This window comes from Simochromis diagramma, unplaced genomic scaffold, assembly GCF_900408965.1.
Source record: "Simochromis diagramma unplaced genomic scaffold, fSimDia1.1 OVJJ01000031.1, whole genome shotgun sequence".
NCBI classification, from domain to species: Eukaryota; Metazoa; Chordata; class Actinopteri; order Cichliformes; family Cichlidae; genus Simochromis; species Simochromis diagramma.
The window spans coordinates 189931-207481 of NW_024386983.1; the positions used below are offsets into that span (position 1 = coordinate 189931).

Sequence of the window (17551 nt, forward strand, 5' to 3'; positions counted from 1 at the left end):
CGACGTCTAAAGATGCTGGCAGGTTTTTGCAAAGTTCGCAGTGATGGCTGCAGCTCAGGAGGTGGAGCGGGTCCAGTCTGCATGCCAAAGTATCCTCGGGCAAGATACTGAATCTCTCTGATCCATCAGTGTGATGTTAAACAGAAAAAAGCTGAAGGAGTATTGCATGTAGTGCATGTGGTGAGAAAGTGCATAAACAGGACGGCTCACAGGAGACTTCTAGAAAACATTTTTTATTAAACAGAATAAAGTTCACAAAATTCACCCAAAGAATCTGCTCTTTTTCTTAAACAGCATGAAAGTATAAACAGCTCTGCCTGAACATGAGAAAGCAGGGGAGCCTCTCTGAGCACAGCGCTGCACAGACAACATCAGCAGGACTATTATGGTATCATATATTATCACATATTTTAAAATATTAATAGTCATTATTATTATCAGTAGTATGACTCAGTAGTGATGTGAACAGCAGCCGTATTTACAGCAGCAGCACCAGCAGGAGGCGCAGCAGTAAGTTATATCTGGTTCATGCAGACGCGGCAGCGGCTGATCCGGTTCCCTGGAAGGGGTCCCGAGTCTCTCCAGAGCTGCGGTCGACTGCACACAGACAGAAATACAAACAGGAAGTAGTCAGTGTAATGATGTTTTTCTGTCAAAGCCCAGCCCTTTGGGGGCGGAGCCATCTCTGGCAATCAGCAGGACCATACTTAAGACCAGCACTGCCATCAGTTCTTCACCAGATCGCCATGGTGATAACCAGGCCTCGTAACTTCTTGTTTCTTAACCTCATGTCCCACAGCATCTCGTCAAGTCACCACGTGACTCGTTCACAACTCCGTATTCTGGACACGGCGTCCATGGTCAACACTCCGCTTCATTCTGTAACTCGCTCTCCTGGATTTGAACGACTGACCTGTTTCTCCTGCCTGTCACAATCCTCTGGATTACTGGAACTCCACTCACTCACTCGCCATTGGACGCCCACCCGGCTACCCCACCCTCCCTCCACAGCTTTATGTCTCCACCTAAAGCTACAGATCAATAACCAGGATCTTTCCACTACCACTTCGCTCTTCTTCTGTTTTCAGCGTTTCCTCGCCACGTCTTCACATCTCGCCATTGGTTATTCTGCATTTTCATTCAAACTTGGGAAATCTTATTACTGCTCTGTGTTGTGTCTGCACTTGGATCCTTCTGACCTTGAAAGTATGAACTGGCTGAAGAAATGGACCCAATTCAGACGGCAATCTCTAAGCAGGCAGTCGTGGTTCGGTCAACATGTCCTGACTTTTTAAGTAATCAGTGTAAAATTTCTATCCACAAACTGTAGTTTCTGTTCTGAAGGCACTCCCGGTCCTAGTCAGCCACGTGCACCTACCTATCCTTCTCCATCCACCGCCACCATAGGGGCTGCTCCGCCTTTTCCCCCTGTCAAGCCCATTTTCCACAGTGCTGTCTCCTGGGTGAGTTGGGTTGGTGTGTGGATTTGTTACAGTGCTCGCTTGTTTTCGGTCGATGCTTTGAAACTCCTGTTTTGTTGGACAGCTGAGAGGAAACGCACCGGCATGGGCTGAAGCATGCTTTTCCTTTCACCCTGGCCTCTTCCTGAAATTTGAACAAACAACCAGCTCTCCCACTGGTTCCTCTTCAACCTCCCATTCCTGCAACTGTTCTCAATAACCAAAGTTTAACCCTGATCACTCATCAAGTGGAACCAGTCCACTTAGTTTTCTTTGGTAATCGCAGAGACTCTTTCATTCCACACTTCTGCTTCCCCCTGAGACCCCTCTGATCTTCAGCTATCCATGGCTAAAGAAGCACATATAGACCGGCCCAGTGATGAGGTCGCAAGCTGGAGTCTGTTCAGTCTGGTCAACTGCCCAAGATCGGCGCTACCGTCCAGCTCACACGAATTTCCCTCACCACCCGATTCACCATCTGTCCTCCATTCCCACTGAGTAACACAACCTTCAAGAAGTTTTCAATGAAGATCAAGCCTGTCGCGTCGCTATGGTTGTGGTGACCTTCTCTCCAGAGCTCCGATACACTCAAGCCACCTCTCCATTGCCTCCCTTTCCAGCTGAGGGTTACATTGGTGAGTTGTTAGCTGCCGGCATCATCCATCCCTCAAACCAAGTATGTTCTGGTTCCCTTTTCGTTCCCAAGAAAGACAAGACACTATGACCGTGCATTGATTAAAGAGCACTGAATGACATTCAAAAACTAGTAGCGATTACCTCCCATTAACCGTCCACAGGGACACTATTTCCATGAACTCTCTGGAATCCTCATCGCCTCATTTGTATCAGGGAGGCGGATGAATGGAAGCATTTAATATACCATCCGGACACTTTGCGTACTTGGTGATGCCTTTGGGGCTCACCAATGCTCCCGTGGTTTTCCAGAGCCTCATTAATGACATATTGAGGGATTTTTTTTAACATGTTTGTTCGGTGGAAAAGATCAGGATAATATCCTCAAGACACGTCAGATCCACGTTAGAAGTGTCCTACTGGTCTTCTAGAGAGCTGCCAATACATGAAGACAGAAAAATTTGAGTTTCACTCTCCATCTGTCACCTTCCTGGGTTATACCTCGGCAGGAGGTAAGGTGAAGACGTACAATCTGTCTGTCCCATGTCTCAAAAGCATCTGCAATGTTTTCTCAGATTTGCCAACCTCTGACACTAATTCATCAGAAACTACAGTCAGATAAACGGACCTCTTGCTCACCTTAGCTTCAACAAAACTCCTTTCACTCAGTCCCCTGAAGCCTACACAGCCTTCATCACGTTAAAACAACTCTTCACCTCTGCACCTGTCCCGGTTACCTATATATCACCAAGCAGATGATTCAGGTGTCAGGGCCGTGCTCTCTCAGCGAACCGGGCTACGAGGTAAGCTGCAGCCATGGGCCTTTTTCTCCTGTTGTCTAACTACCACGGAACCAAACTGTGATGCAGGAGATTGTGAGTTGCTTGCTGTCAAGTTAGGAACTGATGAAGCAGTCGATATCAGTGGAACTACCCAGCATGACTTCTTTCCCATTGTGATCTGATGTGTTCCTTAAATTCTGAGCCGTGTACATCCCAACAGGCTGTACACACATGAAGGTGTTGCACAAATACGGTGTATACAAACACACAATATTTCAACTCTTGAAGAAAAATCATCTGGTCCTCAGCAGGTAGTTTTGGCAGTGGGCTAGTCTGGAGCATTGAGCTGTGTGTTAACATGGTGACACAAAGGAAAACAGCAGTGACCTTAGCAAAGGTGTGTCATACCTGAACATGTTGCTGGGGTTCAGAGCAGCCAGCCAATAGCTGTAGGAGTTGGTGTAGAAGTTGCAGGTTCCTCTTTCATGACACTCAATGAAGGGGAGCTTCCTGAAGTGTTCTAGACAGGACCCGGGTGAGGCCAGAGGCTGACCCGACCCCTCCGCCCCTGCTCCTGTTTCCTGGGGAATCAGTCACAACTGGGGTCAAAGGTCAGAACAATGGTTCATCCACTGCAACGCTGGTTTGGTACTTTTGAGAACTGTTTTTATTTGCTTCTTGTACCTTAAAAAGCTGTAGATATGAAAACATGAGCTCACCATCACAAAGGAGTAACCCGTCCAGAGCGAGACCCAGTTGGTGGGACAGGTGGGAATCATACTGGTCTGACTGTGGACGGCGATCACTGTGGAAGCTCTGGCCTCACACACAGAACACCTGCGGCACGAGAAGCAGCGCCCCGTGAACACGTGTTGCCCAATGCGTCACATGTTCACGAGTAGAGAAACATCGGTGTTGGTGAAGTGTGTGGCTGTGTTTTACCGGCTGATGTAGTTGCTCAGTGACTCGTTAGTGACGAAGGGCAGCCCTTCTGCCACCAGTTTATCTGTGGACAACCAGTAGGACAAGTCGTTGTGTGCGGCATACAGACAGTTCTGCCCAGGGCTGCAGATCAGGAAGGGCATGGTGGTAAAGCGCCTCAGACAACTACCTAACGTACCTGCAGAGAGAAGGACGTGTTATTTGAACCCTCTTGGGTCTCCAGTTGTGCTGCAGATTGAAAGTATTCAAACTCTGGATGAGGTCGGCACACCCATCAACTTTAACAGGTTTTTTCCCACAATTTTTTTCTTCTCAAATGTTTCATATGAATGATAGAAAATGTAAGCAGGGTCTTGAATTACCCAGGTCTTGTCCGTGAGCTCGACTGTTGCCGTTGATGAACAGCAGCGAGTAACCCTCGTATATGAGTTTTGTTTCTTCAGGACATTTTGGGATGTCGGTTGTCTGGCTGTGTCGGGTGAACAGGAAGCTGATCTTTTCAGGTGATGCTGACATAGTACCCGGTGTACCCCGAGAACCTTTAAAGCCAACCGGACCTTGTGGGCCTGGACAACCTAAAACACAGAGGCAGTGAGCAGTCTCAGACCCACCACAGCAGTGATCTGCAGCACTTAGTGTAGATACATGGGCAGAGATGTTAGTGCCTTGTATGTGGTGGTAAAGCCACCAAACCTTAAATTTAAATGAAGATTCTGTCCCTCTGGGCACATATGAGTAAAGACTCCTTACCGACAGAGCAGATCTCTGATTATTCAAAGTGGAAACGTTCACATGTACCTCACCACCAGTTTCTGGACTTGGTCTGGATCACTATGTAGGTCCTTCAGGTAGACTGAGAGAAATGTGCCATTACGTCACTACGTTTATTTGTTTTGGGTTTGTTTTTTATCCGCTCACCTTCTATAAACGACAGCAACAAGACGCAACATTAATTAACTGTAGGGACCTCTGTTACTGCTGATTACAGCCACACCGCATCCATGTACGTCCTGTACCAGCAGTTTCAAGTTTCTATTAACCTCGCCTGCTCCTGCCAGAGTCGTTTCCTCAGCAGGTATTTCACTGCACGAGGAAAATCTATTTGAAACATGAACAGGTTGGAGGCACAGGTGTAGATTTTCCCCGTTACATCACATTAACTTAGCCGGCTGATTTTCCGACTGTTCGGGAACATCTGCTGGGAACGCTAAGGGCAGCTAAGCTGTTTTGGCCAGCACAGACTTCCTGTTTGCGGCCAGTGTTGGTCAAGTTACTTGAAAAAAGTAATCAGTAACTAATTACTGATTACTTCCCCCCAAAAGTAATCCAGTTACTTTACTGATTACTTATTTTCAAAAGTAATTAATCACTTAGTTACTTAGTTACTTTTTAAAAACACGATTTACAACCTGAATAGGTGATAAAGTGATAGATCTTTCAGCCCAATTCTACTTTTTCTGCATAATCCATCATACAAAATGTAATCAGATGGAAAAGTCTCTTTTTAAAACTTGTTTTATTAGTTTTAATCTTTTAACTTTATGCATCAAGCAAAAGTTTAATTATCTGCAACATTCTCTGACTTGAATAAATTAGTTTAACATTTAAACCTATTTTCTGCACATTCCAGCACATAAAATAAAATAGTTTTTGTGTTTACACTCAGTCTTTCAAATAGATGCAAGTAAAACACAGCAGAAAATAAATAAAGTCAAAGACTCAGCGGTCCTGTTGCTCTATTTTCACCTGTAAAGCAGGAGTGGGGTAGGCGGAGGTTTACCCTGGTGCAGGTGTGCCGCGGTCAGTGGAAGAATCCGCGAGTTTCTCTGTGAGTTTCCCATTACGCCGTAGCTACTCGGTGCTTGTTTGGAAGTTTAGGGGTTTTTTCGCTGTAAAAAGAAGTTTTCTTCCCACGCACGACGGACGCTAATGTTTTTGTCACTTTTTATGGAATCAAACTCAAAGTAAGGTCAGTACTTCCACGCTTTAAACACTGCACGCTCATACTCTCTCCCACAATCGATATATGATCCATTGTTGATCTGCACACAGCTGTTGTCACGAACGTCGCACTCGCTTACGTCACTGTCATGAGACACACTCGCAAAAAAAAAATCACGGTTTTAGTAACGCAGTAACGCAGCGTTCCTACGGGAAAGTAACGGTAATCTAATTACCATTTTTGCAATAGTAATCCCTTACTTTACTCGTTACTTTAAAAAAAGTAATCGGATTACAGTACAGCCCATCTCTGTTTGCGGCTAATTCTGAACTTTGACAAAATGCTGTGGAAGGGTAGAGTGGGGTCATGTTAACCATCTACTACATCCACCAAGGTCTTGAAGTTCAAATGAACGATTTGCTCGTACGAGTCTTATATGCGTGACTTGTAAAACATATACAATGAAGAACTGTGTGAAAGTTCACTGAGTGACACAAACCACAGCTGCGTAACAGGATCAGTGGGTGAAACAACACCACAGCGAGAGCAACAACATCAAGAAAGTCCATTCAGTGTAGAAAACATCAGGATTCTTTCCAGTTGAATTATTGCTGAAAAATGTTGTTTTACGCCACAAACTCTTCACACTCACATTCACTCTGCAGCATTTTGAGTATTTCTAGCATTAAACTTGTGTTCAGTGTTAATGTCGGACATTTCTTACCTCTTGTTCCGGGCACTCCTCCATCTCCCTTTTGTCCTTTTATCCCAGGGCCTCCAGTTTGTCCTTTTTTACCCGCGTTCCCACAGTGACCCTTCATACCTGCAGCCACAAACACAACATTGCTTCAGTTCACACTTTCACTGCTCGTACCTGAAGCTTGTGTCCTCTGGATCTCTCAGGACTCTCCAGGATCATGGAACACCCCCACAAGTTTACTTTGTTCCCCCAGTTTTATTCCTTTGTTTTTAATTAAGCTAGTGTGACTGACCAGGCCGGGTTTGCAGGCACCAGAAGTTGCAGATCTCCTCCAACTTTGTCCACACTCACCTTTGGGGCCATGATTCCCAGGGGAACCTGGAAATCCTTTTTCCCCACAGGGCCCTGGCTCTCCAGGTGAGCCTTTGTCTCCGGGAAACAACAGTAACTGTCTGGTTACATTTAGCCCCTTTGTTCCTGCAAGAGGTAACATTCAGTGTTACATACAATACATGTGTCACCATGCAGGTGTGTGTTTCTGTGTGTTACCTTTTTGTCCAGGACAGCCCTGAGGTCCTGGTACGCCGCATCCACCCGGCGGGCCTTTGTTCCCATTCATCCCTCAAAACACAAACGAAGAGCAGCTCTATTAATCGCTTCACCTTCAGATATCAATATTAGATCTTTTAATAACATGAATATATAAGAGAGCATTAGCACACATATAGATGAGGGACAGAGTTTGCTTGCATGAAATAAAAAGGCCTGTTTGCTGAACCTCTTGCTATGACTGTATGTTTCAATCTGAGGAATTAAAGAAACATCAGACGCACTAAACTATCACCGTATGCTGATGATGTCATTTTGTTTATTATAAGATACATAAATCACCTTTAGCTTAACTACATTTAATAAAACTAATGTGGACATATCTCAGGATGTGGGAAATCTCTGATGGACTGAACTTAGGAGGTAACTGGAAACCCCTTTAAAACCAGTGCCGTTGTACTGGGATCCATCCTACCTGACAAACCATCCTACCTGTCATGTCTGTGTATGCACACAACACGAAATTCAGTGGCAAATCATCCCACCTTTGTGAATAACAGCTACAAGCATACTTTAACGGGTAAAATGAAGTGGCAAACCGTCATACCTACTGAAATTTGTGCTGCAATTACTCTGACAGCAGAAATGTGCATAAACTACTTACGGTAGGACGTTTTGCCAAAGTAGGATGGTTTGTCAGAACACCGTAACCTTCCAAACCCTTCAGTCATTGCATAGAAAGAACCTGACCTAAGTATTTCTGCAATACAGTTGATTGTTGAATTATTCTTGGTGTGGTTGCATATACCACAAGACAGATCCACACACAGCAGACATGAATACAGGATGTAACTGACGAGCCTATAAAAGTAGAGCAGTGATCTTTAAAGTACTTTTCAGTGCAATGAGGAAGAGTCCAGAGGGGAACAGTCAGCGGTGCAGGAGGTTCAATTCATTTTGCAAATGCATGATCCATACACGGAGGTTAAAGTGCATTTAACTTTCAGATTCTAGAATCATAAACTGAATTAACACGATGTTCAGCGCATATTTAAGAGTTGAATAACATCAGTGCCAGATTGGTGTCCGTGCACCAACTCTTCTTCCTCATTCTGGTATGCAGATTTGTTGCTGTCAGAGATACGACCTACCACAGTGGTATCATCAGCAAACTGGTGCACGAGTGTTGTGTGAATTTAAACAACCCACTTCCTACAGAAGGAACTGCAACTTTCTGTTCTTTCTACAGAAAGTGGTTTGTATCATATCTAACAGACTCCAGTTTGTGCATGTAAATGGAGAGTCCTCTTCACACGCTCAGGTCAACTACGGAGTTCCACAGGGTTCAGTGCTCGGACCAATTCTGTTTACATTATACATGCTTCCCTTAGGCAGCATCATCAGAAGGCACAGCATACATTACAAAGAATAGAGTTTATTTTGAACATGTAAATATAAGAAGAAGAAAAAGCAGAAAAACTTTGTTAAAGTGAAGATGTCAGGTTGTCAGGAGTATCTCATATCCACAGTGTTTTCTGACAATGTTGCATTTTATTCTGTTGTACTGTGTGCACCATCTTATTCTTATTATCTTATCCTGTTCCAGTGTTTTCTTAATTTTTGCTGCTGTAACTTTGCACTGTCCACTTTCTGCTGTGACACAACAAATTTCCCAAGTGTGGGACTAATAAAGGTTATCTTATCCTACCTGATCTCATCTTATGCTGCCAAGCTGTTCTTGCCCAGATGATAACTGTGGACACTGACTGAAAGTAGACGGAAGGCTAAACATCCAAAAATGAAAGTGTCTAAACAGTTACTTTAATGTGGTGAAAGGGCAGCTGTAAAACCTACAGCTGTGGTTAATGTCACATTCATTCTGGGATATATGTGGAATTATATTTACGTCTTAATAAAAGCACGAGCTAAAAAATAATCAGAGCAAATCATTTATCATAAAAGAAGTTTCGAGATAACTTCTCTGTGCGCACGGCTGCTACGTGTTGAGCATTTACATGCGAGGAATTTAATTGCACCCATGAAATGAAATTATTTGCTAAAATTATTTTTTACTTGCACATTTGTTATGACATCAATATAATTCCATAGATATATGCACACCCTGAGGACATGAAATGAAACAGCATTGTGAAGCTGCAAACAGCAAACGTGGAGTGATTATTATTTCAGTCCTTACCATCAGGTCCTCTGACACCTACATCGCCCTTCCTGCCTCTGGGTCCTTGTGAGCCTGGTGGGCCACATGCACCCTGTAAAACCACAAAAGCAGCTGATGGTTTTTAATACTGTCATATTAACACTCCTTATTCTGTTTGATATAGACAAGCTGAATTTGAATTCTTTGTAGTGCAGTGCCAGAAAACCCCACATGGGGGCAGTCTCTGCTTGGTAACAGTCAGCCTCAGTGAGCTGTTAAAGATGGGGTGGACTGAGAACACTTCAAACTGCGTTTCCATTTGTCGTGGGCGTGTCCCTGACTTCTAATTTGTTGATTAAATGTAAATTTAGAGTAACAAACTATTCAAAAAACAAGCATGTGGTATGCTAGCTAGCTAACTCCTCATTTATAACAGGCATTAACATGGACAGCTATAATGGCTGCGTGCACTGCAGCCAGGGGTAGTAATAAGTAGCCCAACATTTCACCATTACTATAGTTAATATTGATTATAATATTTATTAGTATAATTATTTTTCTGATGAGCAACAGTTGGTTCTTTATTTTTTTTAAATTTATTTGCAATCATCTACTTTACATCCCAGGAAACGTTAAATGGGTCTAAATTTATAAAGAATGGGTCTGCCCGAAGAAAGGGCTATACTAAAAACATCTGACCTTTGACCTATGACCATGAAGCGCTGCATAATAAGATTGTATGTTATTACTAGGGGTGCAACGATACACAAAATTCACGGTTCGGTTCGATACTTTGGTGTCACGGTTCGATATTTTTTCAATACAAAAAAATGTTCATGCCTTTTTAATTTGTCATTTATTAAAATTATAAATATATATTTTAACTCAAAAGTACAGTTTTTAAATTTAATGTTGCTGAAACAACAAAGTAATAAAATAATAAATCTGATGGAGAAATCACTCATCTTTGGAAAAGAGAGTTTATTACAGAGAAATGGCTCTTTCAAAATAAAAGCTATACTATACGCTTCTTCTGGGCTATATTCTCAGCAGCATATTAAACATATCAGGTCCCCATAAGGAGAATCATGTGCTAACGGCTGTCTAAATGACTCGGGTAAAGTTTGTAGCATGCGTGCTTGTTGTTTTTGTCTGCTTCCACTTGTCTTTGCACTAGGATGATGTCGGAGTAAATGTGCAGTCATATTCGTTGTGTTCCCACTAGTGCTGTCAGCGTTAATCTGAAATGACGTTAACGCCACAACACGGCAAATCTCCGTTAACGAGCTACCGCGGATCGCCCCGTGCGTGGGGCTGGACGGCCAACACGTTAACGAGCTAACTGCGCTAACGCAGTAGTTCCCACCCATGTAATTGAGCATTGCGTGGCACATCCGACATACCACCACCTTTGGTCTTCATGTGACATACTGTCGTCACATGAAGACCAAAATAGTTTCAAAGGCCAGATCTGAATGAGGGTGGGGGAGGTTCAATTTGCCATGTTGCAACGAGCTTAGCTTCTGTCTTGCTAGCTTGCGCTGCGCTCAGTGGATCTGCGCTCGACAGTGCAGCCTAGGCGGAGTAGTCGAACGCAGATTCACTGAGCGCTCAACACAGACAGCATCGTCAGAAGAAAAGTTGATAAAATAAATTTAAAATTTTGTATTGTTCAAATCGCGTACCGAACCGAAAGCACTGTATCGAACTGTTCAATATCGATACGAGTATCGTTGCACCCCTAGTTATTACCTGTACCTACATGATTGGAACAGAACTGGCTGAAACCTTTGGCCTGGCTATAAGCTTTAAAAACAGCTTTAACACAGATGTTAAACTGTATTCATGCAGTGTGTGATTTTGTGAAACTTTACGACATCATGGTGATGCCAGAGGACATTACATTGAAAAAATGTTAAAAATATGTCGTACAGCTCTCTCTGTGCACTTTCATATATCACTTGATATGGTTTCTTGAATGTTTTTAAGGTCAATTTGGATCTTGAGTGCTAAAAATGAATGTCAAGGTTAAATGCTGAGTGAACCCAGGTATTCGTGTTTGTGGTGATTATAACGTTTTTACTGATTCTCACAGTTTGTATCACCTGATTTTAGCCCAAATGAAAGCAGCTCGAGCTCCCTTAGCTATCTAGCATCACACAGATTTGGACACTAGACTGCTGACAAACAGATTCTGAACAAACTGCTTCCTGTAATGTTTCTGTGTACTGACCAGCTGGCCTTTTGGACCACTGTCTCCATTGGAACCAGGTTTTCCTGCAATACCTGGTGTTCCTTTACATCCCTTATCCCCTTTGAAACCAGGACCTGGAGGACCAGGAGGGCCCTTACAGCCAGGTGGACCTACAGAAGGACAGAAGATGTTGTTTACACCAAGTTTAGTCATCTGGGAAGTGCAGACATCCTGAAAGTCCTCTGCAAATCCAGCACTTCTGAGTATGTTTGTCTCTCCACACTGTGAGAAACTATAGCTGCATCTAATTAGTCGCACTTGAAGAAAATGCAACTCTCAAACACATAGAAAAACATGCTAAATCCCCCACAGTAGCCTCTAAATCATTTCCCTGACGAGACTTCTAATGTGTCTCATCACCTTTTGGTCCTCGACATCCAGCCGGTCCTATTCCACCCTTGCCTCCTGGAAAGCAGACTCCTTCCGTACCAGGAAGACCGGGAGGGCCAGGTGGTCCAGGAGGTCCGGGGCAGCCTGGATTTCCTGTTGGACCAAATGGCCCAGGAGGTCCAAGGGGACCGGGAGGACCCTTCTCCCCGGTACACCCTGAAGAGACCAGAGGAGACAGCACCGTGTTTTTCTTCTTCTTTAGCTCTGACTGAACACTAAACACAGGATTTGATGACAGGACTCACCAGGTGGACCTTTCTCTCCATCTCGTCCCGGAGGTCCAGGCTTAGATACTGGGAAAAGAAACAGAGGTTAGGAAGTAACACCGAAACTGATGCGTTTGATTCTGTGAGAATTAAAGGTATGGCTGTTTACTATCTCTGAGGTCTGGTCCCTGGATTCTGGTCTCTGAGTTTTGGGGGTTTTGTTAAAAGTTCATTCCAGGGCCGGTTCTAGACAGGCATATATGAGGGGGCAGATAGAAATGTAAAGGGGGCAAATGGTGGCAACAGAGGAAGGAAAGTGGTGGGGGTGGTTGTGTGGTGCTCTAGATCATCGGTCCAACCTTTTCTGCACCACGGACGGTTTAATGTCAGACAGTATTTTCACGGACCGGCCTTTAAGGTGTCGCAGATAAACACAACAAAATAAAACGACGAGACAAAAACTGCTGTTTTGTAAAAATACTAATAAACGCGAATTCACTGTGTAATTGTGTAACTTTATTAGCAGCGTCCTCCTGAAATGCGCCAAGAACATTGAGAGTAACGTCCTCCTCTCTGCCCTTTAATGCTCTCTGGTTGCTATGGTAACGCATAAATATTTCTTTCAAAATAAGACGCACAACTACAACACGGGAAAAGAACCAGGGAAACCAAGTTAACGATAAAAACCATAAATTTCACACCAAAGCCTCAACTCTTGCGGGCCCGTACCAAACGACTCACGGGCCGTACCGTTCCGTGTCCCGCGGGTTGGGGACCGCTGCTCTGGATAACTGTTTTGGTCATGTATGCACTTTGTCAGGTCTCCACCCTAAAATCTGACCAAGGTAGCTCTTAGTGTCACTGAGGCATGCAAACCCGACTGACCATGTTAAAGTTTCAATCCGTCAGGGGGCAAACTGAAAAATAAAACAACCATAATTTAAATAAAATCTTCCTCATCAGATTATAAAGACTAAAACACGACATTTACCTTAATTGGATGGCCTATATCAAATATAACAACTGCCAGTATTAACAAAACTATAAAGGGTTGGAATAGTAATAAAAAAATTATTCACCATCTATTTTCCTACAATTCTCAAATTAATTTGTAGAACTTTTTTATTCTTGTTTTTTGATGGGTTTTCTAGTAATGAGTGTGTTTTACTATCCTGTGTTTTGGTTCATCGTTTCTATTCATTCCTGTGGATTTGGTTCCTTCTGGGTTTGCTGCTCTCTCATTTGTCTCTGTCTTTGTCCTCTTGTGTTCTCATTGGATACCAGTCTTCTTCCATGTTTATTTTCTTTGTGTTGCTTTCTGTTCATGGTTTCGCTCATGTTTTGCATTCTTTGCTTCAGTGAAAGCACCGTTTTCTTGAATAACCTGCTGTGCATTTGGGTCTGGCGCCTGTGTGGAGGTGGCAGGGTAAAATTTCCCCTACCTCCCATCGCTCCTTTCTCTCCAGGAGGTCCAGGTATCCCATCCTGTCCCTGGTTTCCTCTTGGACCAGATGGGCCAGAAACTCCAGGTGGCCCAGTGTTACCTAAATATGAAGACATAATTCATGCACAGTGGTCTGTTCTTCGGCTTAAGGCAATAAAAACAGACAGCAAAGTGTATATTGGAACACTGCTGATGTACCTTTGAGGCCAGGGGGACCTGGACAGCCAGGTTTCCCTTTAGGACCATCACAACCTTTTTCACCAGTGGACCCAGGAGGACCTGAAACAAACAGTCAGGGTTTGATGTAGCTTTTAGTAATGCATGCACGCACGCATGCACGCATACATGCATGCATGTATGTCTTTTAGAACACTTTATTAAAAAAGTGACTCAAGAATTTCTGTGTGTATCTCTCCATCTCTCCATCCATGAATCACACCTTTGCTACCAGGTAGTCCAGTGGGTCCTATAGGGCCACAGGGGCCACTGACTCCTGGGGGACCGAACAATCCATTGTTTCCTGGTGGTCCCTTACTACCTGGAGGTCCTGGAAATCCTGGACTTCCCTGAAAGGACAGATCATTCACTCTGGCAAGTATTATCCCAATGATAAATACATAAATATGTCAGCTTTGTAGGTTTTTTTTTTTTTTAAACGCTTATAATTTGCTTTTTGCAACTTAAAATTTTACATCAAGTATGGATTTTCCTAAAGAGAATCAGCCAATCAATTCTGTAAAATACTGGATATGAAAACACTTTTACATTTGAGAATCAAATAATTGATTATTTTTTAGCCGCTCATTGTCTCCTCTGTGTGTGTACAGTTTTATTCACTTTACATGAACCACTTTATTCAAGTTTCTAGGCCGCTGAGGTGAAACACAAACAAAACCAAAGTTTATTTTTTATGTTAGTCTTCAGGATTCAAGAGTGTGAATGACCTGCTTATGTGCTTAACATGCAGGCTAATTTGTACATGTTGGAATACCTTAATGACAGAAACAGACTATTAAAAACTTTCACATTAATGATGAAAAGCATAAATTACCACTCTCAGCTGATTTTGGAGTAATGCCCCAGATTTGTTTTTGAGTTATATTATTAACATCTAATTATGGGTCATGTCTCTAAAAACTATGACCACAATCAGCGTCAAGGGGCAGCCCTGGCATGGCCCGACCCCCACCAGCACTGGGACCGAACGGCTTGTAGCAATGGGCCAGACACGCTGCGATCCTGAAGCAGCGAGCCTAATGAAGCAGTGGCGCGACCAACCTCCTCAGACCTGAACTCTTCCATGGCATAATTTTAATTTCTGTCTGATATTTGGGCTGATTGGGACCTGATGAATGTAAAAACAAAGAATCACCAGATTTTTTTTCCTAATTTTCCTAAAGTTTCTGAGAAAAATTAGCTCCACATATGAGGACATTTCAAATTTTGATAGAACAGTGGCAGCATAACGTCCTGGTAAGTGGACATCGAGCTCATGTAGAGAAACATGTTTGTTGTGGTCTAATGTTGTGTAATGTCCACATATGTGGACCCGGGTCCCAGGAGGTTAAGGAAGAAACGCAGTGCGTGAATAATAAGATGTGTACGATCGTTTCAGTTGAAGACGCCCACTGCAGCGAACCCTGCACTTACCTGGGATAAGAACAACTGCCATCATAAACGGCTTCATGAGGAAAATATTTTATACTATAACCAATATCATATGAACTTCAAATTATATGCACCTTATCTCCTGGATATCCTTTAGATCCTGGTCCAGGTGGACTAGGTTCTCCTTTACAACCTTTAGGTCCATCGTATCCTTGACTTCCAACTGCACCGGGAGGACCACAGCGTCCAGCACAACCTTTCTGACCCTTCAAACCTGGAGAGAAAATACCATGAGAGCCTTTATCATGTTTTCCTCTCCTTTCCAAATTAAAACTGAGAAACGTTGCAACAGAAAAATAGATGGTTTATGTTTCTTCACTCAGGCAGGGGGACATTACCCGGTGCCCCTATTTTTCCTTTGTCACCACGGGGTCCACAGCTACCAGGAGGACCTTTGCTTCCATCTCTACCAGGGTCACCAGGAAGTCCTGATAAACACACACAGTTGTTGTTGATAGTCATGCAGAATCAGAAGAATCTTTCTTTGGTGTCTGACACGGCTTCACATTTCAAGACTGCATGACAGGGAGCGACAACATGCCAGCATGAGTGTCACGTTAAAAACCATTTTTGGAACACAGAGTGAGGTGCATATCCTTCACGGGCTCCCACACAGTGTTGGAAGAGAAGATTTAGGCTTAGTGGTTCCAGCAGTCAGTGTTAAAGCTGGTGATGATTGACTGGATGCTCATTTTGGGCAACTCGAGATCACCTTGTTAGGGTCGGGGTTAACCCTAACCTAACCCCTCTCTCTTTCAGGTACAAAGGAATTACAGAGAGAATACACTTTGTTTGCAACGCTCACAAACTTCCTAACATGACAGTTCACCTTGAGGCCCACAGTTCCCAGTTCGACCCTTGGTTCCATCTTGGCCTCGTGGCCCGGAGAAGCCCTTGTCTCCTTTATCGCCAGTGAGGCCTCTGAGCCCTGACAGTAAGAAAGGAAGAAGGCAGGTCAGTGTAATGAAGGCACATCATCTGACAAATTAAAGAAATCATATACAGCAAATGTGTTAATCGGTGAGCTGTAGCAGTACTCGTGTTAGTGTTTACAGGTTAGTGTTGTAAACTCAGCTAACCACTCAGAGATTGTAACACCATAAATAACATTTCAACACTAAAGAGTGATGCTCAGTAGAACAGAACAGATTACCTGCTAAACCTTTCTCTCCAGGCTCTCCAAAGATCTCAATGTTTGTCTGAAGTCCTTTTGGTCCAGTTTCTCCTTGGTCCCCCCGAGGCCCCGGAGCCCCCTGAGAGCCACAGAACCCATTTGCACCCGTCTGGCCTGAGAGGCAGAGCAACAGAGAAGGGTCAGACAGACAGACAGACTTTTGGTGAAAATAACCGACTCGCTGGTGGCTAAATGAAACCTGTTGGTCCTGGTCGTCCAGGCTCTCCTGGTTTCCCGTCATCCCCTGGAATCCCAGGTGGTCCCGGAGGACCAACGTCCCCTCTGATCCCTAAAAAACAAACATATGTTGATATTGTTATTCAATATTGTTTCATTTGCCCAAACATCTATCTTTACACTACTGTTTCATTTATATTAACAATCAAAAACTTTACTACCAGTCTAAACATGCACAAGGTTCATGGGTTAGAGTTTTTTACCAATGGGACATACTCAAATAAAGACGCTATGAAAACTGAACTGTGAGGCTAAAACGATTCGTTGTAAAGGGAACATCGTCTGCTTTCTGAATCTAACCCTACCCTTCAGCGGGTCGCCAGCACTCTGGTATAGGTGGAGATCAAAAATGTAGTTTTAGTCCATCTTTAAACTACTTTTTCCCATCAAACTTTTCACTGACAAAAGACACTAAACTAAACTTGAAACATGCACCATGAATCTGTCAGAAAGTTTGAACTCATCCAGAAACACTCATATCACAGATAGAACCGAGCAACACAGGTTATCCCTCCTCACCTGGGCTTCCTGGCTCCCCATCACTACCTCTCTGGCCTTGTGGTCCCATCGCTCCTATAGGTCCTGGTTTTCCAGCATCCCCTTTGGACCCAGATGGCCCCTGAATCCCCAACACTCCTGTGCCAGGCCGCCCAGCATCTCCCTTCAAACCTTTTGGGCCTCGGCACCCTAAAGGACAGGACAGTATCAGAGCAGATCTGTTTCTGTTTGGTGACGTCAACTCTACCCAGACTAGCTGTCAGATGTGATACCTGGAAATCCAGTGAAGCCCGTCGGTCCTGGCTCTCCATCAGGTCCAGGAGGTCCAGGTATACAGATTCCAATAGCACCAATGGGACCAGCTGCACCACACAGACCTCTGTGACCTGAGAAATACTTCACCTCAGTTTAGGTGTAAATGAACTGACTGTATTTCTTTTTTAGAGGTTACCCTGCAACATAATAACTGGCTCTGGACATTCATTTGAGTATTTTCCCGTTTCTTAGAGAACCA

The 17551-nt window shown here is 43.7% G+C and overlaps 1 protein-coding gene across 3 annotated transcripts in view; it reads right to left on the reverse strand.

Moving 5' to 3' along the window:
• Positions 1 to 217: 217 nt before the first annotated feature.
• Positions 218 to 17551, reverse strand: part of col4a3 (collagen, type IV, alpha 3) — a 45113-nt gene continuing 27779 nt past the window's right edge. For all 3 annotated transcript variants that reach the window (XM_040039634.1, XM_040039632.1, XM_040039633.1), the window contains 22 exons: positions 17310 to 17423; positions 17059 to 17226; positions 16502 to 16591; positions 16282 to 16416; positions 15958 to 16056; positions 15467 to 15556; positions 15203 to 15342; positions 13900 to 14026; positions 13659 to 13739; positions 13459 to 13560; positions 12056 to 12103; positions 11781 to 11966; positions 11400 to 11530; positions 9206 to 9278; positions 7009 to 7080; positions 6811 to 6936; positions 6484 to 6582; positions 4180 to 4392; positions 3818 to 3995; positions 3595 to 3712; positions 3284 to 3456; positions 218 to 597 (listed from right to left, as the gene is read on the reverse strand). In XM_040039634.1, the coding sequence (XP_039895568.1) occupies positions 516 to 597; positions 3284 to 3456; positions 3595 to 3712; positions 3818 to 3995; positions 4180 to 4392; positions 6484 to 6582; positions 6811 to 6936; positions 7009 to 7080; positions 9206 to 9278; positions 11400 to 11530; positions 11781 to 11966; positions 12056 to 12103; positions 13459 to 13560; positions 13659 to 13739; positions 13900 to 14026; positions 15203 to 15342; positions 15467 to 15556; positions 15958 to 16056; positions 16282 to 16416; positions 16502 to 16591; positions 17059 to 17226; positions 17310 to 17423 (2645 nt within the window). In that variant the 3' untranslated portion in view covers positions 218 to 515. The remainder of the gene's footprint in view (positions 598 to 3283; positions 3457 to 3594; positions 3713 to 3817; positions 3996 to 4179; positions 4393 to 6483; positions 6583 to 6810; positions 6937 to 7008; positions 7081 to 9205; positions 9279 to 11399; positions 11531 to 11780; positions 11967 to 12055; positions 12104 to 13458; positions 13561 to 13658; positions 13740 to 13899; positions 14027 to 15202; positions 15343 to 15466; positions 15557 to 15957; positions 16057 to 16281; positions 16417 to 16501; positions 16592 to 17058; positions 17227 to 17309; positions 17424 to 17551) is intronic.